Source organism: Myripristis murdjan, chromosome 9 (genome assembly GCF_902150065.1).
Source record: "Myripristis murdjan chromosome 9, fMyrMur1.1, whole genome shotgun sequence".
NCBI classification, from domain to species: Eukaryota; Metazoa; Chordata; class Actinopteri; order Holocentriformes; family Holocentridae; genus Myripristis; species Myripristis murdjan.
In genome coordinates, this window is record NC_043988.1 from 7,525,667 (window position 1) to 7,549,684 (window position 24,018).

At 42.5% G+C, this 24,018-nt stretch overlaps 2 protein-coding genes and 1 non-coding gene across 3 annotated transcripts in view; 1 reads left to right on the plus strand and 2 right to left on the minus strand.

Moving 5' to 3' along the window:
- zdhhc8b (zDHHC palmitoyltransferase 8b) overlaps positions 1-12,723 on the plus strand; it is a 71,044-nt gene extending 58,321 nt beyond the window's left edge. Inside the window, 10 exon segments of the mRNA XM_030059804.1 lie at positions 2,547-2,704; positions 4,016-4,188; positions 4,992-5,094; positions 5,469-5,560; positions 7,130-7,262; positions 8,136-8,241; positions 9,263-9,369; positions 9,493-10,010; positions 10,012-10,569; positions 11,231-12,723. Of these exon segments, the coding sequence (XP_029915664.1) occupies positions 2,547-2,704; positions 4,016-4,188; positions 4,992-5,094; positions 5,469-5,560; positions 7,130-7,262; positions 8,136-8,241; positions 9,263-9,369; positions 9,493-10,010; positions 10,012-10,569; positions 11,231-11,372 (2,090 nt within the window). The 3' untranslated portion in view covers positions 11,373-12,723.
- Positions 12,724-14,724: 2,001 nt separating this feature from the next.
- Positions 14,725-21,309, minus strand: ranbp1 (RAN binding protein 1). The gene is made up of 6 exons (XM_030059812.1): positions 21,143-21,309; positions 19,435-19,568; positions 19,107-19,264; positions 17,191-17,319; positions 16,604-16,672; positions 14,725-15,982 (listed from the first exon to the last, which is right to left on the minus strand). The coding sequence occupies exons 1-6, from the start codon at positions 21,155-21,157 to the stop codon at positions 15,861-15,863; spliced, it is 627 nt and encodes a 208-aa protein (XP_029915672.1). The 5' UTR covers positions 21,158-21,309; the 3' UTR covers positions 14,725-15,860.
- Positions 16,184-16,311, minus strand: LOC115365978 (small nucleolar RNA SNORA77). Its single transcript, XR_003928797.1, has one exon. It is a non-coding gene; the product is annotated as a small nucleolar RNA SNORA77 (small nucleolar RNA).
- Positions 21,310-24,018: the final 2,709 nt, after the last annotated feature.

Genomic DNA, 24,018 nt, shown 5'->3' on the forward strand with positions numbered 1-24,018 from the left:
TCTCTCGTCTGAGGATTGTCGTGTGGAACTCAACGTGAATGTTGCTAAAAGGGTTCAGTGGAAAGGTGTAAATTACACCGCTGTTTAATGCTGCAAAATGCTCCATTTCAAAGAGGCATGCAGTCCAGTGTGGAGTCTTAAAACAGTGTTTTTGTTCAAACAAGCAGGGAGAAAAATCGGCCCAATAATTTCACTTGAAGAAGTCAACATTCTTCTTTGGAAACAAGTGACATGATCTTACCCCACTGGCAGATTTGGAGTTTCAGAGTCACTGCTAGTCTGAATGACATTAAATAGACGATAGATGTTCACAGTGTAAATGTATATTGATTACATGGGCTGCTGTTTGTCTGCTGAGTAGGGGAGACTGGGGACAGTTGCAACACTTTTTACATTACCCTCAGTTACTCAGAGACTATTTGGACTAGGCACACCAAATTTTTACATATTAAACCTACATCTGTCTGCTATATACGCATACCATTTAAAGATGGCTACATATAACATATCAATCACAATATTTATTTGAATAAAGGAATTCAAACGTTGCAACTGACCCCAAACCTGGGGACAGTTGCAACACGGATCAGGGACGGTTGCAACATATTAAAAAATCATTAAATTTCACCAATTATCTTCTGATTTTTGTCTGAATAAGCACAGTATACAGTATTAAAGTATTTACTAAGTTTTGTTTTGTGTAAAACATAGGCCTACCCTGAGTTAATGTGTAGATGTTACTGAAGCTATAGAAACTCAATATTTCAGTTTGGGACAAAAAGAATGGAATAGTTTGCAGTACAAAAAAACATTTATTAAACATGTTAACAAACAGTTAACGGTTTTAGTTAACAAAATTAACATTGTTTTAAAACTCCAGTGAATACAAACTTTTGCTCAACAAGTTATTTGGGGAATTATTTTGTTTATCATTAGCATTAGTTTCTCATTATGATTGCCTGTTCTGTTCATCATGAGCAATGAAATATATTAATTGTGCCTATTTTGAGCTAAAAATCTTCAAAAATACTGTTGTGTGGTCTGTTTTGATATTAGCATAGGGACAGTTGCAACTGTTGCAACCGTCCCTGTGGTATCAGTCATGACAAAACACCATGTGCTAACTAGCCACAGTGACATTGACACATGTAAACGGTGTCACTGAATAGTCAACAAAACAGTGATTCAAGCTAGGTAGGTTTGGATTAATTCATACGAAAGACCAGGACAGTATGACAAAAATACAGCTCATGAAAAAATCTACTTTCATACCTCCAAAACAGTTTTGCCTTGATAAAAGCTGGACCAGATGATCAATATGGCCACTCTCTTGTTTGTGGGTAGAGGGTCTAACTGAGCATGTGCAGTGTGAGTGTCATCACTCTAGCATGTTTCTGATTGGAGAAATAAGGCTTGTTGCAACCGTCCCTAGTTGCAACTGTCCCCAGTCTCCCCTATGTCTTGCATCAGGAATTTTTTTTTTTTTTTTTTTTTGAACAGGAGCTGTCAGAGGACATGCTAGCATGAATGCTTTTTTGTCCTCTGGTTTGGCAGGCGGTTTACCTTTAAAATCTATTTGAAGAGACTGGAGCGCCATAATAACAGAGCAATCTCAGACTGTGGGACCGCTTCTTTCTGTGGTCTCCCTCTCTGCCTCTCTCTCTCTCTCTCTCTCTCTCTGTGTATCTCTCTCTTGCTCTCCCTCGCTGTCTCTCTATCTCTCTGTATCCTCCAGTTATTATTGTACTGTGGGAGTGTGAATTTCTTTCTCCCCTAAGTTGGAGCTCTGTGCCGATCGTTTCTCCGTCTGAATGTGCCTTTTTGATCAGCAAAAAAAGATATTTTTATTTTGAAACGGTCCTCAGCAAAAAAAAAAAAAAAAAAAAAGCTCTCAGTCACGGCAGAGCAGCGCCGTGTGCAAAGATCCACAAAAATCACTTTGAATGTGGAGGCACACCAAGGACTATACTGAGAATGTCACTTTCCAGCATTTATCTAAAAGGCCCGGTGTTGTTTAGCGTGTGCTAACACAGCCAGGGTTAAGGGATCACTTCCCTGTGCACATCAACAGGCAATGTGCTGCTGTAATCCTGGCATGCAGCGTTACTGTTTTGATTCTATCTGGAACCTCATTGACTAAAACTGTGTGTGCTCACAATATTGCAAGACACTTTAGGTAAACTGAGCTCACGCTATACATGTATCACAGTGTGTTTGAGCGTTTAAAGATACAAAGAATAGGTCACGTCTGCAAAAATGTTCATTTCCCTGCACTTTTGCTCTTTCTGCAGACAGCTAACAGTGGGGGCAAGCTTAATGTAATGCGCCCCCCCGCTGACCCTGTCAAATGGAATCATAAATCAGGGCGATGTCTGTATCTGTGTGTGCACGTGTCAGTGTGTGTGTGCAGTGCAATTGTTTCCTCATACTTCAGTTTGTGCCTGTGCAATATGATGATGTATTTTGGTATGTGTGTGTGTGTGTGTGTGTGTGTGTGTGTGTGTGTGTGTGTGTGTGTGTGTGTGTGTGCACGTGTTTTCCCACAGCGGATGAGGACGAGGACAAGGACGATGATTTCCGGGCGCCGCTCTACAAGAACGTGGAGATCAAGGGCATCCAGGTCCGGATGAAGTGGTGCGCCACCTGTCACTTCTACAGGCCGCCTCGCTGCTCACACTGCAGCGTCTGTGACAACTGTGTGGAGGTGTGTGCGCACATACCAGCACACACACACACACACACACAAAAATATGCACAAACATGTGCACATATAGACACGCCCAAATTAATATACTATGCATCAAGGTCACACCGATACATCAGGTTGTCCACACTGGTCTTTGTCTTGATCACTTCTTTATTGGATATTGATCAATACGACATGTCTATGGGAAGCAGTTAACATGAACTGATGCAATGCAAAATTTCAGTTGGATTCCCCACAATTATCATTATAACCATTATTATTACCATTATTATTGTCATAAGAGTAGCACCCTTGCTTTAAGTTGAGTTTTTCTTTCCCAAGGTCTAAATGTTGTTTTAGAGGTTTTTCCGGGAGAAACTCTAGTTTGATTTATTGACAAGGAAACAGTCAGAATTAAAGATACTGATTACTGGCACAAGCATCAGCCGCTGGCAGAATTCATTCTCAAATGCTGATGCCAGTATCAGCCCTCCAAACCTCATATTGGTCAGACTCTAATACAGTGCACAGTGCAGGCCTAAAAACACAGAAACACCACTGCACCGGCTGCACTTGTTATCCACAGGAGCCATATGTTCTGACTGAGAATACAATGAAATAATCAGAAATACATTCCTTGTCCTTGACTGTAGAACCCACTGATTGAAAATAATGTCTTCACAACCCTCACTTGCCCCCCCCCCCCCCCCCCATTCAACCTTACACGCCGCCGACAGTGTTTCAACAGGAGGGCACCTTGCTGCTGCTACAACACGGAGCCTCGACTTGATTATGGATCCGATTTTATGTTTTACATATTTCTCCTCGCATCACAACCTTGTTATCCACCATGAACACTGACTCAGCATCGGGTTCTCCAGCTGTGTCTTATACTTGAAGCTGAGCTGCTGTCTGCGATGCTGCGCTGCTCGTCTGTATTCAGCCAGTAAAGCGATGGTGAACCCAATTGAAAAAAAAAAACAAACAAAAAACAGAGATTTTCTTATTTACTCTTATTCTTGAGTACCGTCTTCATCATCCACCAATATTTGAGAGTTCCTAAAAGTCAATAACTGTAATTACGTTTTAAGGTTTTAGGGGCTGCATCAGGCGCTGCATTTTCTCCAATAATCTCTTTCAGCAGGTCTGGGTTTGCTTTAGTTTCCCCTGTGGGGTAACAGCAAGCAACCAGTTAGTGTTAACCCTTTACCATTTGTTGAGACTGGCGGAGAGTAACATAAAAATCACAATTTGTCACAATTCATCTGCTTTATCTTCCAATCCTCTCTCTCCACATCTGATTCCCCCGTCCTCCCCATCCGTCCCCAGGACTTTGACCACCACTGTCCCTGGGTCAACAACTGCATTGGACGGAGGAACTACCGCTACTTCTTCCTCTTCCTGCTGTCGCTGAGCATCCACATGGTGGGCGTTTTCTCCTTCGGCCTCATCTTCGTCCTCCATCACCGAGAGAAGCTGGGCGCGTTACACACCACCGTCACGTATCCTTACGCCAGCAGTGCTGTTGCTGATAAGCATCTTCCTCTTTCTTTGTTTTTTTTTTGTAGGTATTTAGAATGAAGGACGCAAGACACAGGACCATGACTGCGTAAATGCAAATGCTGCTAATTGCCATTATGTTGTGCTGATATGCCAGAAAATGTTCTAACCTCTAATGGTGAAAAGGAGGGTGCCTGATCTTTGTTGACAGGTGATGTCACCACCCACAGAGTACAACAGGTGGTGACATCACCTGTCAACAAAGATCAGGCACCCTACTTCTCACCATCAGAGTTCAGGGCTCATGGTTTAGTTATTTGAAAGATTTCCCCTCAAAAATGCATTTTCATCAAGCGGTTAAGGCCTCTGAATCTGAATTTAGACCGTCATGGGACACTAAAACTGTCAGCTGAAAGCCATAATACTATTATCAGCATTATTTATATGTTTATTAGAATTTTATTTGATTTATTTTTTGGTAGTTTAGCAGTGTCACAAAGTCAGGGTGAGGCAGGGTTCATCACTGCATGTTTTATAGACTGTTGAGGAAGCTATGCTCCACTGAGATAATTACTCTTGTCTGGTACAAATTTAATAACAATAACAGTAATAGAAACATATTAGCATATTAGGAGCTCTATTATATCAGACATCAGACAATATCCTGCTTATTATTAATTTAATACCATGCTGGAATGTATCTGAATATGGTCTCTTGAGTGGATCCAGTGACTGAGCCAGGAGGGGGTTGCTTTCATGTTGTTCATTTTCATTTGCTGTTCTCGTCCTTAACCCCGGTGTCCAGCCTGGTGGTGATGTGCATAGCTGGGCTTTTCTTTATTCCAGTCATGGGACTCACAGGTTTCCATATGGTGCTTGTGGCCCGAGGCCGAACCACCAATGAACAGGTGAGGAGACACCGGCCCGAGAGCTGCTGGCATGTTTGTTCAGGCAGCTCAACACACACATGCCGACATGCATGCACATTTTTGCTGAAGACTAAAGATAAGGCACGCAGTAACAGGAAGGAACAAATGCACCTCATGGCAGTAAACAGTACGGACTCAGAGGATGCCTATAGATTATCGAAATGCCAGTTACCATACACCCACGATACCACAGGGAGTGTCAGCAACAAACAATGTAAAGACAATTTTCCTTATCCAAGAAACAGTCTTGTGTGCGTGTTTGTTCGCTGTTGTGTGTGTGTGTGTGTGCGTGCATGCCGTGGCCTTGTATCTCCCTCGTTGCTGACTGTTAAACAAGGCACTGTGTTCCTCAGGTGACGGGCAAGTTTCGCGGAGGAGTAAATCCCTTCACCAAGGGTTGCTGTGGCAACGTGGAGTATGTCTTATGTAGTCCCCTGGCGCCCAGGTGAGATGCTCTCCGTAGCAAGTGTGTGTGTCTGTGTCTGTGTGTATGAGTGTGTGCGTGTGTCTCTCCAGGATGTAATTTTTCATGGCGGGCTCCCAGGAGACATACAACTCCCAGCAGTTTACAGCAAATAGTCCTACATTCATGCTTTTATGTGTTCCCGATTACATCCTTGGAGTGTGTATGTGGGAGTGTCTGTGTGTTTCTGCATGATTGCCTACATGTATAAATGTGTCTATGCTTTTGCATGTGTGTCAGGGTCCTTTGAAGCCACCAGCAACTCACCACGGATTTGCCATAGTACCAGTACAGTGCTTTCAGACTGTAGTCACAGCAGACACTGCAGTGTGTGTGTGTGTGTGTGTGTGTGTGTGTGTGTGTGTGTGTGTGTGTGTGTGTGTGTGCACTAGGAGGTGTTTGAGAAGGTGTGTATCCAGTTCTGCCTGAATGCAGCCAGCCACCCTGGGGGAAGGCAGATGGCTGAGAGAATTGAATCACTTTGTAGAACAACAGTTAATGGGAAGCTGAGCGTAGAGCTCGTTGACGGGCTTTTTCACACATGCCGAATCACCAAAACCCAAAAGGCCACCAAAACATCCTATCGGGACGAGTCACGTTCCATAAAAATCAACAGTGTGGCCATAGTCAGAAAATAGCAGGTGGGGGTGTAATGCATTGCTACCAGCACTTTCCATTATTAAGAAGTCCCTGGTGGAAGTTTTTTTTTTGTTTTTTATTCATATTTTTTTATTGATTACTGAACTATACATTACTGAAGTGAACTGTTTGGCAAATGAGAGTATTTTTAGGTGTGGTATTGAAAAATTGGATGAAAATATGCCTAAAATTTGGCCATCAAACACTAACCAAAACTATTTAATCCCTGTCTAACCAGTGCTAACTATTAAACAGAACAATCACAGCCTGTTTTGCAAAGACATGACAGTCTAAAACACACTTTAGTGCTGAGTTTGGGGATTTTTTATTTTATTTTTATTTTTATTTTTGAAAATTTTACTAATTTTTGCTTATTTTTACAAAATTAGTGATGTGATTATGTTAATATAATGTTCTTTGCCAGTTTCATTATGTGTTTATATATCTGTGAGGAGGCTATATTGATTGATATACTGCAGTTTAAACCAGAAATAGTTTAGTTTAGCTGTTTAGTGAAAGCTTGGGAAATTATTAAAAGTATTCCACAAACAAAATAAGTAATATTTGCTGTTGTGTTTATGTATGAATCAGTATATATCTATCTATATATCTATATATCTATCTATACATATAGATAGATATATAGATATAGATATATAAACTGCTGACATGTATAGGCCTGTACGTGTGTATAGGCGTTTGTATCGGCTGCATGTGCATAATGTCAGTGTAAATATGTGGGGGCTGTATTTCAGGGACAAAGTGCTTCTGTATTCTCTAACTGGATGTTTTTGTATTAATTAGCAACAGCATCATGTTATCCCATGTGGGATGATCTGCCAGTGAGGCACAACACGAAGATAAACAAGTCATTCATTTATTCATATTCGCAATCAACCCCTTTTCATCCAGGTACATGGTGGACCCTAGGAAGAAGCCTCCAGTGAAAATTCAGCCGCCGTTCATCAGACCAGACCTCTCAGACAGGCAAATCACCATCAAGGTCAGCGATAATGGCATCCATGGCACCATCATCAGCTCCAAGGTGAACTGTTCATAATTACTACGTCTCTTTTCCCTGTTTCTAACGTTAGACTGACCCCTGTCCAACTCCCAGCTCTTCCTGACGACATGCCTTACATCATTTTCGTGCTTTATTCCCGCTCTCAAGTGGTTTATTCTCACTTAAAGCTGCACTAGGAGATATTTTATGTAAAGACTATACCAACCTTGTCAGCCTAAACCATGAAGTGAGGCTCCAATAAAAGAACGCCCCATCTCCTTTAATAGAGACTGGCCTTGATTATGTGTTTATGTTTCCTTGGCACTGTGAAATATGTTTCCCCGGGGAAAGATAAGGTGAAAAATGAGAGGTAGCAAAATATGGAGGTTTCAAAGGCAATATGTATTAGAGAACAATATCAGAGAACCAATTAGAGAACACTGGGTGGGTCTTATTAGTGCACAGGATCTTTTTCCAGGGTTTCTACTCTGCATGGAGGAGAAACCTTGGCAGTGATGTTAGCAGAGACCCCATAGATTTTGCCCTATATAGCCAAATTAATTCTGGAGTCTGTGGCAATTTGAAACTTTAGCTGGAAACACAAAACCATGTCTTAAACACCAGCAATCAGATGCTCTGTTCAGAGAGCCACAGTTCAAAAAACTGCTGAAAGATTTTTTTTATCCCCCTCCACACCCACCAGCCACTAACAAGTGGAAATTGATGTTCAAGGAGGGCGTAGTTTACTTATGTTACATGATTTTTGTCAAATTTCCAAAAATTAAATCCTTTGCGACTCCATGATTGGAGTCACACAGAGTTGTGTTGTATCTTAAGAACATACCGTCCTGTGTTTTCTTTGTTGGTTGCTCAGCTGTTTTGGATGATTTTAACCCCATGTTCTCCTCCCTGTAGTCCAAAAGCAGCCTGGATGGCCTGGATGACAAAGAGACCCAGCCGCCACTGCCACCAAAAGCTGACAGGTACAACCAGCTGAAAAGCCAGCTGACTTCCAGCGAAGGTAAGGAATACAGGAACTGTCAAGCCTCCCTCAGTTGACACTCATCACTCCCACCCCTCCCCCTTTCATCCAATCTCCTTCTTCCTCTCTCACTCAGTCGTCAGTCCCATTTCTCTTTCCCATCACAGCTGCAACAAACATCTTTTTCCCAAACTCCCTCCCTAGATCACCAGTATGCCAGTGTGTCTGAGTTACTGCTAGTTTAGTCTGATAAACGTCTGTCCCCCTTGGCAGGTCAATGGCTTTTTTTTTTAATGCCAGCCCACAGAACAGGCGTAATTTGTAGCAAGGTGGCAAGCCATGCTCACTGGATCAGTGCCAGATTTGTGATACGATGCAGCATGAATCACTCCCTATCTTCAGGTGGTGCGTACTGGTGGATCTCTGCCAAATAGACGGATGGGAAAGGAATATGAACTAGAATCGGGTCTACAACTAAAATGAACGACTGCCTTTTGAAGTCGCCTGAGTAAACAAGGAATTTAGAGGGAATGCTATTATGATGGAGGTTTTACAGCCAAGAGTTTCACTCGGTGGTAATGTGCTGTTTTTAGACTGTTGCATTCAGTAGTATGAAATGTTAATAATATATTCTGTGAACCTACACTAGCCAATTCCCTCCAGAGGATCTCTAGTGTCATGGTGCATTATGTCAGGGAGTGAACACCTCATGCTCTTCCATGGAGCACTGCTGCTGCGTGGTGGCAGTTCATGGTACTGAAGCTGACAGGGTACATGGAGATGAACACATTAAGTGGTGCAGGAGTCAAATCTGTTATCGAGCTCTAAACACCAGGCCACCCTGCTACTCTTCATCACAGGCTTTTCTGTAGAAATGGTCGTGGTGTGATTTCAAGAAATAACTCATACACCTCTTTATTTTGACAACAGAGTTCAGTTCTGTCCTTGAGTTTATCTTAAAAATTGCTTTCAAGCTAAACTGGGATAATTGTGTCCCATCAATACATCTTTCTCTGGTAGTCTTTAACCGGGTCTTCTTTTCCTTGTGTGTGTGTTCTAGAGAGTTCTCTGTCTGGTAAGACCCACCCATCTACCCCAGCCATGTACAAGTTCAGGCCATCTTTTGGCACGATGCCTAAAGTCCACTACCATCCTGCTGGCGAGAAGGTAGGATATTGGGAAGAATTGGTTATAAGCTGATTGACAGACACTGTCCAGTGGTTTGGGTTCTTTTAAACTATAGCAAACCAAGTTCCTCAGTGGCTTTTTTTTCTGTTGTTTGCTTCTCAGATTGTGATGCCAGATGACCTGAAGACGTCAGCCATTTTGGAAGAAGGTGTCCGTGGACATGACTACCGCTCTGAGCCCAACCTGGACCTGCCTGAGTACGGCAATGCACCCCTCCACCGCACCTTCCAGTCTTCACCCCTGCAGCTGGACTCTTACCCCATCAACTCCCGCTCGCTCAGCTTGAAGCAGGGTCACCGGCGTGCAGAGAAGGGCCAGCTCCCAGCCCTGCAGCCCGAGACAGTCACCTCCACCCCCTACAAGAGTGTGTTCTCTCCCAACACACTGTCCAACCGTAATGGTAGCCTGTCCTATGACAGCCTGCTCAACCCCAACATCTCCCCAGCCACTGCCAGTGAGTGCATGGCCCACCCTGGTATGCCCTCAATGGGGTTCCACTCACCCTATCTGCCCACCAAAATGTGCCACATCCGGGGACCCGAACTGCAGAGGCAGCAGGCCCCACCCACCTACAGTCCAGGATTGCCAGCCAGGGGGTTGGGCAGGCTGTCACCCTCATCCTAGGGATAGGGACCCATCCCCAGTGCGCTATGACAACCTCTCCCAGACCATCATGGCTTCCATCCAGGAGCGAAAGGAGATGGAGGAAAGGGAGAAGCTGCAGATGCTACACGGGCGATCCCACAGCCAGGCCTACGTTCAGGACTCTGGTATGTTTGACAGCCCAGGGGGCTATGGCCTGCCCCACAATGCTTGCTACCCAGACGGGCCCCGCGGCCCCAGCTCCAGGGGCCCGACACCCCCGGCATGTGCAGGCTCCAGGGACAACCTGATGGGGGCTGGAGTGGTGGGCTATGGCCAGCGGACCCCTGTGTTGCGCCATGCCGGCACCACACTGGGTCGAGCCCCGAGGACTTCTTCCAGCTCCCTTCACACAGATCACAGTAGCACCAACAGCAGCCAGAGCAGGGCCGCTGGATCCGAGCCCCCCTATCGCTCCCCAGCCCACCAGCCCCACCACTCCCCTGCCATGCCCCGCTCCCCCTCCTACAACCATCAGAAACTCTCCTTCATCAGTGCCCTTGAGAGGACAGACTCACCTCGCCTGGGAGGCCCAAGGTATGAATCCTAACTTACCCCTCTGAGACTGCATGCTTTGTATTGGGCAAAAGTGGACTTGGGGGCATCGGACTGATCCCATGCTCCCTCTGCTGGACACAGCAGCAACTCACAGGCACTAGTGTGCCTCAGCTTAGTCCTAACTGAGGCAGCGTGTTCAACATGTAGCATGTGTACACATCTGCAGTATACAGTGTGTGGTATTTGTACAGTATTTGTCAAACCTTTATACCCTTTTATTCATCTTTTCTGGTGTGAGCTCTGGTGTACTGTTACTGGATTTAAATGTTTGCCTTCATAGAAAAAATATTTTTTGTATTCTTTTCTAATTGTGTTGCAGATGAATAAAGTTGCTTAACCCCATGTTTATTTCTTTTTCTTTTGCATGTTTTTCTACCCGCTCATCTAACACTCCATGCCTTTGGCCCACTACTAACAACTACACTAACAACTACACTTTCGCCTCCTATCATCTCTTTTGGCATGATTTGAAACCTTTTCTTTGACGCACATTCTTATGTTGCTGTTGTCACTGAGACCAGTCATGCTGCAGGTAACTCGTATGCATGCAACTAACACAGGTGCCATATCAACTAACTCATTTAATGTCAGCATCATTCTGACTCTGGACTCATGTTCTCTGTCCTTTTTTTCCGTTCAGAGAGGCCATGATGCAGAGTAAAGTTAATGGACAGATGGACTGCCACCCCAGTGCCCAGGGGACCCCCCTCAGCCCCAGTCGCCACAGTAACGTCAAAAAGGTGACAGGGGTAGGAGGAACCACCTATGAGATATCGGTGTGAGCAGGGATGCCGCAGCCACCTCCAACGGTGACAACCACCACCTCCCTGCTGCAAGAGATTCTCTCCTCGCTATTACTTTTGTCCAGAGTTTGGCCAATCAGGGGCACATAGCACTTCCTGCTTTGGAGTTATTGTCCAATCAGAGGACCTCCATGCTCTTTTGTGGGTCTGTCTAGCCAATTGCCTGTGTGCGTTTGTACTGGAGGGTTGGGGTGTCAGTTGACAACTGCTGAGGGCTGTACGTGTGTGGAGTGTTTTGTTGTTACATTTTGTGGCTTGTCGTGTTTGATCATGACAGTGGACCGTCCAAAACAGCGCATCAATGTTATTACCGTTGTGTCTAAGTTGTGGTCATGAAGCCCATATTGTTCCAAATGTCACACAACACACAAACGTTGCTCCAACAAGCACTGAAAGCCGAACTAAAACACTACAGATGAATTTACACATTGACATCTTCACATAGGACCTCTGTGAGAAGACTAAATAATGTCCTTTTCCAAGTGAACTGGCCTCAAGAGGTCAAGGTGCTTCACATAAACATGTACTGTTCATGTCCTCTTCAGCATATTTTATCTTCTGAGAGGCGATGGCAGACAGATCAGTGTTAGGTCAGTACCAACTGAATGTGCGGGCAGCACCAACATTAGTGAGGCGTGAGACCGGGAATGGATATGAGGAGGGAAAGTCATTATGTCGGCCTCTGGTGGCTGCATTCAAAATTCATTGAGAAAGGCTTGACCCTTCCATAAGAAATTAGAGGAAATTAGAGTACCCTGAATTAAACATAACAGGGATTCCGATCTTTATTGGTTGCAGGCTACTCAAGAAAAAAGTGAGTTTTGCTGTTTTTTTAATTGCAGTGAGCTTTATTGTAGGTTAAAGATGACAAATTTATCTGGCAAAATTAATGTACTTATTCAAAATGCATGGTTTTGCCTGTCAAAATGAATGGGGATTTTCTCAGGAATGAATGTAACCAGTAGGGGTTAGTTGTCACTTTCCATCCCCATGAGCAGAGATGGTATTAATTCATAGATCCTGAATGTCTCTACTTCTGCATTCATCCCAGTGGAGGATGACTCTTTAGGGCTTTACAAGAGTACATTTCAACCCCTTTATTCTCATCAACAGGGTGTAGTACTTTGTCATGAGCTTCTGTTCATTTCGCTGAGCTAAATTCTTCGGTTTTGTCTCGCCGATTTCAGCATAACCCGCACAAGCGCTGAGCAGATCTGTTTGTGTTCTGAAAGCTCCGAATACCTCATCCAAACACACAGTTCAGAACGAGTCCAGCCTCGCACAGCCGAAACGCAGTTTTTCTGTTGTGACTTCATGTTTTGTAAAACAAATAAAAAAAGAGGTTCAGTTGTAAGTTATGTTGAGTTACTTTGTGTTATTATCATAGGAATGGAAGGGTGTAGAAAAAGAAGCCATTGTCCATGTAGTTAAATGAAGTAAACTGGTCACCCATTCATTATTTGTAGTTTTCTTTTTTTATTGTTTCCTTTTTATATACCCAACCTTTCAAGAACTATGTTTGATACATCTTTTTATACAGATACTACTTGGAATGGATGTTTTGTTGGATGTCTTATTTTCAGTAAATTATAATTTCAGTAAATAAATGATGAGATAATGAATGATAGGGGAATTCACGAGTAAGTGAAGCTTGTTCAATCTTGCAGTGTGAAAACATATGAGTTGGGAATTTATTGAATAATAAAGCTGCCTTGAGATTTCAGTGCCAAAAGTGGCGATGCACCCTTAATCTCTCAATGTCAGGGAGGGGGTGCTCTGACGTGGCCCTGGTTGACATTACATCAGTGACATCACATCACAGTGACATCATCAGGCTTTAGATGGGAAACGTCCAATCGACTTGCAGCAGCTGTCTGGCACAGCATGGTATTACACACCACTTGGAGGGTTGAAATGGAACTTTGTTTCTTTTTTTTTTTTTTTTTTTTTTTTACTGTTAACAAAATCGTTTTTTAGGTCCATCTATCATTTTTGTTCATTTGAAATCAGATTAAACCTTAACTGGAAAGTTTTACCGCGTTTTACATTCTTCTTGTTTTCCACCGAGTGAATAGGAGATGATACCTTTAAGGCACATGCCAAAATTTACATGGATGTAAAGTGGTGGATTAGGTTGCAACAATCCAGCTGCAGCCGTATTAAGAAAAAAACCATTGTTGCCTTTCAAGAGGAAAAATTATGTTTCATACAAGATGAAATATAGCTAGCTGTAACACTATAATATACTAAGGGGTAGTGAAATGCCATCACAGTATATTTTTAATGGAGGAATGAATGGAAGGAGTAGAGCATCGTACTGAACATTAATTTGCAAAATGTACTGTACAACAATGGTCAAGTCAGGAATGAGGGCAAATATCAAAAGTAAATTTAACATGTTTTTGAAACAAGGGCCACTGTTCATTACTGTCAAAGTTAATACATTACCGCATGACTTAGGAAACTGTTTTTATACCGCTTTTGAAGGACTAAACCTTTTAAATTAGGACTTTGTTACTTTCCATATCTCCCTCATACACATTTCTTCCACCTGACTGGTCAGAGAGTAAAGGCAGGGTCAGACACTTTGTGGCAACACAGCATTGTGGAGATTGAATCTACAACCTCCCGTCTACTAGACGGTCTCTCTACTGTGGGCTCACCCAGCCGCCTTACAACGAGCAAATGTAATAATTAAATGACCTGTGTGTCAGAGTCGCCTGCGGTCCTCAAGTGCTCTGAGCAAAACCTTTGTAAAATTGCTAAGCCAAGTGTATCCCCATCCTCAGACCACATATCAAAACCCAATCTAAGTCATTCCTCCTCAAGATGACTGCCACTTGTCCAGTATTGTTTTTTGGGATGGACATCACTGCAGGTCAGGGACCATTCCTGACGGTTGGCAACAAGCCTGTGTGATCAGTTGTCATGAGCTGATTTTGTTCTCTGAAACTCATGAATCGAAAGATGTATTAAATATAGAATATACTATAAATGTTCATGCGTTCCTATTTTTGTGAAGAGGAAATATTTCCCAATGAACTGACCAGAATAAAAAAAAGTTTCAAAGTCTTTGAATGAATGATTTTTTTTTGTTCACACATTCACATCATAATCTGGATGTTTTTTGTAACCTAGCCAATAATACATTTTATGAGTCAAATCAAAACCACAGTTAACTTGGTGGTCACAGTGATCCTGTTCCCATGTCTACCGTCTGCAACGCCATCTCATAAATAAAACAGCGCAGTATTACTGTTTTCCGATCGACTGCACAACTTGCTGAACAAGGAGACAAGAATCAATGAGTTCATATCAGTCAACACCGACGTGGTCTTTGAGAGCTTTTATTGGAAGGTGGAGGAAACATTTCAAACCATTTGAGTGCAAATGAAAAGCAACATTTCATCCATTTACATGTATTTACAGATGCACTGGCACTTCGATGCACTTTTTGAGGCAAGGGGTAAGAATTCAATTAGTGGGAAGAAAAGGGTGGTGAGCACACAGATCTGATAGGGCGTTGTCACACTCTTCATGTTATACATAATCTACATGCTTTTTAAATCTGTGGGAATGTTATGATCTAAGTAATACGAACTAGAGCTCCCAGTGAAGGACTTAAGCCAGAGCGTAGCCGACACCAAAAATCTGATGAACCGTTGACTTTGGACTTGGTGTGATGGCTCAAAAATATCAAAAAGGAAAAAAGTAAAGAAAATAAAAAAAAATAAAAATAAAAAATACTTAGCTAAGTGCATCTGATCAACTATCAGTCAGATATCAGTGGAAACTGCAATTTGCAGCATGCATCTGTTGCACCTCAACTGCCTGGAGTGGCTTTCTCCTCTAGTCTTCTCCATCATCACAGCTGACTAATGAAGGAACCAAGGAAGAGAAGTTTCCTACAAGGCATCCACTGAATAGCCTTCACCTTGCTGTATCTAAAAGTGGAGGCATGGACAGTTGCACAGGGGAAGAAGGCCCATTGAGATGCATCCTAGTTCTTAATGTTTATAATGCACCTCTAAACGCCTGTTCCCTGATCCTGTGCTGCTAATAAGCAGGCTACATCATCCGCTCCCCCTACACAAACTTTGCTTCAGAATAAAACAGAAAAAAAACCTTACCCCAATGTGGGAATTATCAATATCACAAGCCTCATTTCACAGTTTGTCAAGAAATAACATTGAACTGCAGATGACCGGAATGGAAAGTGTGGCATTCCATGGTGCGGAAAGGAAAGGGGTGGAAGGGAAAGGGCTCTTTTCATTAATTGTTTTTTCTTTTCTTTTTTTTTTCTCCCCAGTGGCACCAAAGACTTGTGATCGAGGCAAAACAGATCATAAAAATAAAAAAAACAAACAAAAAAAACTAAATATGCAAGTGTCCAAATTCAGTTCTTTTAGAGTCTATTGTAGAAAAAGAGGAAAAAACTGATAAATTGAAGGTCAGCAAAGCAAGTTCTCAATTCTTCTCCTCAGCCTTCACCTCCTTTTTCTCCTCTTCTTTCTTTTCCTCTGATGTCTTGTCTTTCACAGAGAGCTCCTCCAGTTTCTCCGCCACTTTGTTTGCGCTGTCAGTGTTGCCTGTGGCAAGACAGTGAAATGCGTCATCAACTTCACATTTGGGAAAATAAGGTTTGAGCATAACCCAGCTGCATGCTGTCAGTCTAGCATGTGAATGTTTGTCTTGAGAAGTCACCAGGACTGACATATCAGCTGCCCTGTAATATATTTAACTCCTAAGAGCATTCCATATCCCCCATTTAGGCTGTGAAAAACCTGGACTGTCATGTTGCAGAACATACTGACACTAGCCTTTCAGGAGGCCAGCAGGTGCTATGTTCTGATCATTATTTTAGCAGACGGAAAAAGTTCCTGGCTGAAGTGAGCAGCAAAGAACAGAGTGAGTCTGCACGCTCAGCTGGTGTGAATTACAGTACCAGTCAATGTTCCATATTTCCCTCAGTTTGAGTCTCTCCTCCTAAAAGATGGGTTGTCTGGGGCACTGATACACATTTTTAGCAGATTTTACAGCTTTATATGAATGTATATTAACACGTACTAGCAAATACATGCACTCGATGACACAAAGCAGATATCAACCGGGGGGGGGGGGGCAAATTGGTCTGAAACACCACCGCCACATTGTCAGAAAACTTTGGATTATAGTAAGGACCGACATATTTCATTGCATATTCTACGTACCTGTTCCCTCTTGACATTTTCTGACCTCCTCCTTGCACTCGTCAAACTTCACCTTGAACTTCTGGGCATCTGAAAGCAGAACAGAGTGTTAGTATGGAGACATCACTGTCCTACTCTCTCGCAGTCAGTTTGGGCTACCTCGAAGAATGGTGCTGCACTGACACGGACTGGACATACAGCAAAGCTAGTGTATGATAAGCTGCTAAAGGGTGATAATGGCCAAAAGTTACAATGCAGCCACTTCTCCAGTGACAGTTCTCTGCCAGAAGAAAATGAATACTTTCAGCAGCTGGTGTGTGTCAAGCTGCTCACAGTATGAGCAGATGCTGTTAGGATCCAACAAATGAAACACTGCTTTTGCAACTTTCTGCCATGACCATTACATGTACTATTCCAAGCATTCTCAATCTGGGTCCTAAGGACTGAGAGAACTGCTGGTGTTGATTGCATCTCATCACAGACGTATTCACACCTGGGACACCAGGTGAACACAGTTAGCTGTTACTGACTAGTTGGTGGGATAAGTGACCAGTAGTGCTGTGGGTCCCAGGACTGAGAGCCACTGGATGAGACGAGCCAATACTCACTTTCTGCATTGAGGAAGCGTATTGCCAGAAGTTCAGGTTTGGGGCATTCATCGGCAAAATCTGCTAGTGTGTTCCAAACCCAGGCCCTGTCGCTGCCGGCGTTGGGCTTCAACTCCATCATAGGGATAACTAAAAGTGACAAGAGGGGGAACAAGGTCATGACAAGCATGTAGCAAGACACCTGAACTTCATACACAGTATGTTATCATGCACCTAGTCTTCTACTGAGTGGATGTCCATGCCTTTTGGTGTTTTGCTGAAGATTATTTTTATTATGACATTACATTTATTGTTTTGTGTCATTTCTGCTATGCGAAGCCAACCTTAGTGAAGCCATTAGGTGGATTATTACTGTTATTCTCTAGGCCTCTGCTGCACCATACGAGACTCTGAGTGCACATCTAATTGGTTAAGCAAAACTAATGGCCACATAAATCTGACAAGTCCCAAGTTAACCTGTGAAAATTACCGCCTTTGTTAGAAACATTAAAGATGTCATAGAAACATGACCTGCTGGTTGGGCTGAGGTACTACAGAGAACTGAGCCAGCCAGCCCCCCCCCACACACACCTTCATGATGCACTATGTGCAAGTTTAGAGGTCAATTACAAAGTGTTTTATAACTGTATTGATATCAGCTAGCAAAATGAGTCTTCAGTTGGAATTTAAAGGGGATCTGATATGTTTATGATTTTATTTACAACTTGATAAATTAATCTGCCTGTTGTTTCATAAAAAATTACAACTTTCACTGTGATGTGCTGGAACTTGCAAACTGAAGAAGATTTATAGGACATGACACTTGAGTCACTGTGCTAGAACAGCTTACTCATTTGTTTACATTCGACTGAGTGCATCCAGTATTTATCAACAGAATACTGCAGAGTGGAAAATTATTTACATTTTTACTGCTAAATCCACAAGCAATGTGACAGTATTTAAGGTGTGGTAATAAAATTATACACATCCAATTTACTGACATTGTTGAAACTGTGAGGGCTTGGAAACTTCTTGATACAGTAAGAATTACTACCATAACTGTAGTATAAACAATTTGTGTATGAAGACAAATTACTAATCACTCCATACAAAGAACTGGGCTATAATACACCGATTAATTTTGATCAGGGCACTCAGGGCTGAGCTTAAGTGTGACAAATTAACAGGTTAAGTAAAGTACATTAAATAGTACCATCAATGGAATAAAGCATCTGTTAACTGTTACTTATGAAATAGTTATGTGGTATAACTATGTACCTATAACGTATGATGGGAATAGAGACGATGGGTGGTCTGACAGATATATCTCTTAAATTAATTGTAAAGATTAAAGTTTTAGAATAAAGCTAAAGGATTCAATGGTCTAAGTATTGATTTCACAAGTATTAATTCAATTTCAAGAAAAAGCTGAAAAAAGTCTGCGATGTCCCACATTCTGCTATAGCCAAGATACTCCATTCTGCCACGCATGTGCTTTTGTAGCCAGCTATCCAAATCTTCCTGTGATTACACTTCATAGTTAATACTGGTTCTGTTCCTGAGTAACTTTATTAGAAAGTGTTATGAAAGTGGTCATTACTACTGTCAGTTAGATCAATAGAAAATATTCTTAAGTTTGTCTCATTTTTAAGCAAACATCCTGTCAGATGTAGGTCAGCGGCCAGGTTTTTAAAAATCATATTTAGCCATTTAATAATAAAGGCTTTTTAACATTTTCAACAGAACAATGTGCCTGTGCCCAGTCGTATTCTACATAAGATGTTAAATTAAAAAGGAGACAAACTTAAAAATATTTTCCACTGATCTAACCCTCTCCACCCGATTCTTGTTTGCCTAATTGAGGACCCGTGCAGCGCTACTAATTCCCCCTTTCTTCTTTTGCATTACTGTCAATTACAGTTGTCCACTTGACTCACTGTGATGATTGGCACAAATCTTCAGAGTCCGGTCTCTCCTCATCAGTAGGCGGATTGTGCCCTTCTCTTTGTGTTTCAGCAGCTTGACATCACCAGTGCCTCGCTCCTTCCACTCTGGGGGGTCGTTCTCAGAGGCAAAGCGATACAGCTTTGCCCGCCTGGCGGGAGGAAAAGTCAGCTTCATTCACAACTCAGCAGTGACGACAACACAGTGTCAAACTGGATGATCAAACTATCACAATTCTCCCATTGAGGAAATGTTATATTAAATCAATTTCTGTGGCATTTGCATGTAGGGTATAAACACACGTTCTCAGTAGCAACTCACATTTTGAAAAGCTCCTCCTCATCCTCCTCTAATGTTTTCACCTCCTGCTCTGGAAGAGACACAATGGGCTCAAAGTGGGGATCGTGGTTTGAATCATCAACGTTGTCTGTGGAGGCATCGTGATCTTCCTGATCCTGAAAGACAAGGGGGGAAAAAACAGTCAAAACACACATACGTCCCATCCACTTTTATAAACTGATTAAACACAAATAATGTCTGTGAGGTGTGGTTCTTTAAACCCATTGAAACAACACTGGTTTGTGTTAATAATGGGTTCTACTGACCAACGGGCCATCGAGGCTTCAATGGAGGGATTTAAGAGATCAGGGGTGGGAAGTACAGCTTTTGTGGAGGGAACAGGCAACGCCTTTTGTAATTCACTGTTGCTGGTGCTGAGCCAAGCATCTTTGATGCAAGATGGGATTAAAGGTTCTCACATCACTGTTAATAATTTCAAAAGTTAAAAAAAAAGTTTGTAATCCTCATAAAAGAATGATTGCTGACAAAGACACCTAATCAGTGCGGGTGCCAGTTTGAATCTACTTTCATATTGTTGAGAAATTGATATCAAGGATGCAATAATTAAACTAACACTTTACAACAAACTATCAACCTCGCTCGGGCTAATAGCGTCCAATTATTCTTTCTAGCTAGGCTACGCTAGTTAGCTGGACAGAAACCCGAGCTACCTGCATGACAATGGCACATCCTTACAGCGACGTAGCTAGCTCAAGTTAGCTTAACCAGGCAAATTGTAGTGAAATTAACGTTTACGTTCACACATCACCTCGGCTGTGTAATCCAACCAACACTAACTGCCTTGAGCGGTTTAACAGACCAACTACAAGTCTGATCTAGCCTCTTACACTCTCCTTAAATCACCCTGAGCGAGCTATTCAACTTTCCCTCTCTAAGCTAACTTACTGCTGACTTCACTAGGCCTTTCTCGTCACATGCTAGCAGGCTGCTCAAGCTACGCTAGCTCGTCGGCATTTCCCAGCCCTGTTGCGTGTCGCTAATTCCTAACGTAGTTGGTTATTTAGCTGCTTGGGTTACACGTTTTCTGCGCCGGCTGCCACAGCACTGCATTCAAACTTGCTGGTGTTTTCTGTCTGATGCCGCAGACAGGCTGCTGCTGCTGAGACGCTACAGTTAGCCACAGAAGGCTAGCGTTAGCCAGCTAGCAGCTGTTGTCATGCTGGGCAGACAAAGCCAGCCGCAGCTGCTCAGGCTAGCGGATTAAATGGGTGTCGATCCTGTATTATCACGTTAAAATAAAACACGGATACGGTGAGATTTGGTAATTACCGAAGCTGTGGATATTGCCTCATTATTTCACTATTATTAGTAACGTTATGTTGCTAACGTTATCATGCTGCCTGGCTGGACACTTGCACTCACTTCTGAGCTTGCTAACTCAATAGAAAGGCGGCAAAGTGTCGAGTCGCACACTTTCTTCATATATTCAACCCGAAACAAACATTTCAAGTTGGATGTCTGTTAGCACTTGACTTTAGTAGCTCCGCTGCGCTCAGTATACCAATTATCGTAGCTAACCACCGTAGAGACAGCATCGTTGCCGGCATTTTTGTCTCGCAGCTTCCTCCACAAACTTTGACAAATGACAACTAAAATGTGCCGTTTGATTAAAAATCGCTGTTTGAATATGGGCAGCACACATAACATTACCCCCGGCGTGCCGACTCACCTTCGGGTCTGCCATATTACTGTAGATGTTTGCAGATTATGGAAGTTGTTTGATAGAGTCAAACAGCAAAGTGGCCCAGTCTGGCCGCCGTTTCCCCTCAGTTGCAGTCGCTTCCTGCTGCAGCTTTCGCGCGCCGAATTTCCTACGTGCGCCCGCGCCCTCCTCGTAGCAGCGCGCGCACCACCTCCATTTATCACATTATACAGAGAAAACTGTTACATGTTATTTAATCTGTCTGAATTTTATTTCGCGAAATGATGTACATCGATGCATGTTAATTATGTTACTTATTTTAATAAGCATGTTAATTACAAAACAACCCACAACTTCTACAGCGACTAGTGTTACAATTACAAAAAAAAAAAAAAAAGTTAGGCCTAGTGTATTACAAAACGCTGTAACATTTAATTTAAACATAATAAGTACTGATAGTAAAATGACAAAAAAAAAAAAAAAAAAAAAAAATCAGAATACTGTTCCCATGTGCTTTACAGAAGAGATAAAACAAAGACAGCAAGTAAATTATATCTATCTATATCTATCTATATATCTATATCTATATTTATAGATATAGATATATAGATAGATATAGATATATAAATAGATAGATAGATATAGATATAGATAGATATAGATATAGTTCTATATATCATCGAATAGCTTGTTAGATAATGATTTCTCACGTCTGATCTATTACATCTTATTTTGGACTATATTAGATTGGGTTTGTGACATTAGCTCATCTGACACAGTTACCTTTTTTTTTTTTAGACTGCACTTCCACTGGTTATGCCTTTGTTACATACAGATACATTATTGAAAAGCAAGCATCAAGCTTCCAGGATCTTCATTCACCTTTACAATCATATTTACAGTGAGGACACCACTAATGCGATTTGTTTTGTTTTGATTTGAATAGCCTCCACAAAAACGAATACACTTATCTACATAAAGCTGAGGTGTGTTTTGCAGCTGCTTTTCAGAGCGACTCCAGGATAAGGTAAATGGCACTTCTACTCTACACTTTAATAAAAGCATGTAAATCACAACACCACAAAAATGATGAAACAATACAGACAATGCATTCTTTTGATAGAGCATATCACTGAATAAGACAGAGGGGTGGGGGGTCGTGAAGTGGGCTGAAATAGAGGTTAGTGGAAGGGTATGTTTGAGATCAAATTGAACTTGGAAAATGTTGGAGTCACTGTTGGACTCTGCTGTCTCCTTTGTCTTCTTTATTTCTTTGTCCTGTGTATTGAGGCCAGGACCTTGATCAGTCTTGGGAACAAGGAAGGTTTCTTGGACCTTTTGTCCTTCCCTTCTGATGCTGTGTTCTTACACTGGAGCTGCTGGCAGTGGGCCTCCTTCTCCATATTACAAACCTTTAACCTGATAGTCTGCTCATCTGTTTGTTGGTGGTGGGCTGCTTTCTCAAGGCCAAGGACCTCCTTCTGCTTAGTCTCTGCCTTGAGCTTTCTTGTAAGGTCTTTCATGTTCAAAGTCTTCTGTTGAGCATTTTCAAGTCCAAACCTCTATATCTTGGTGGAGTGCCCACTCTGTCTCCGAGGACTTACTTACACAGGGTAGTCTGTTGCTCCTTGCTAAAGGCCATCTAGATAATTTTCATGAGCACCTCACCTTTCCTGAGTGTGTCCCTGTTTTACACTGCCTGCCTGCCGCTCAAGGTCAGATCTTTCTGGAGGTGCTCCACAGATTGGCAGAGTGCTTCTTCCAGTCTCACTGGTCTTACGCCTCATGGCATGCTCCTCGCTGTTCAAGGCCTTTTGTTTCATGACCATTTGTTCCAGGTCCTTCATTTGCTAGTGAACCGCCCTCTCTTGGTGAATGGCCTCGATAGTCCCTCACGATCAACGGGTTGGCACTTCTGTCTAAGTTTCTGCAGTTGCATCTGGAGATTGTCTTTCTCCCCTGTGCAGGGATTGATTTTAATAGCCTGCTGCTCCAATGTGGTGGGAGTTGCTCCGTCTCTTGACAGAGGGTCACACTCTCCTTCCAAAGGTCTTCGCTGCCATGGAGAGACAGCTCAGAGTGAGCCTCTTCCACCCTGAAATCTGCATCCACAGGAGCTGGAACACCATGGGCATTAACCACCATCTTTTTCTGCAAGAGTGGCCAGAACATCCGCTTTGTGCCGCTTCTTTCTCTGGGACAGGAGGACACAGACGTGACAGCATGTCTGACCAGAGAGAGCCTGGCCAGCATGCTCACTCTAAGGCACACCTCACAGCAGGCATGGCTGATCTCCAGCATGATGTGACCCGAGCTGCAGACTGCACACTGCAGAGCAGAAAGAAGATTTTACATTCAAGTTTTAGCTTAATTTGAACAGTTGTAGCTCATGTTGGCATCATGTTGGAGCCTATTGGAGGAAGTCTACTCATCTATAATAGAAACTGATACAGGACACATCCTAGGTTGTTTCAGTATTAGAGATGTGAAACTACACATCTTGAATGCTTTTTACAAATGCTCAACTAAATTAGAGATATCTCAAATTGGCATTTGTATCAGTCAAAATTCAATTTGTCCTGGACCCGGAACTCCTCAAAATAACCCCTGTAAGTCTAGAATTGTAATTTATAATTTACACCAGTTTATACTAATTTATACTTTATTAGCAGATACATTTTCCTAAGAACAAACATTGGCAGCTGCTGAAACTGTGTACATACAGAAGCACAATTAAAAGGGCAAATTCCACACCAAAAGCCTGTGTAGCGTTGCAGCATAAATATCTGCTTCTCTAAGTGGTCACAATAAATGGAGAGATTATAGATTAATATGCTTCAAGATGAGGTTTTAATTTTTTTTATTTCAAAATTTGAATCTTGAGGCCAGGACCTTGATCAGTC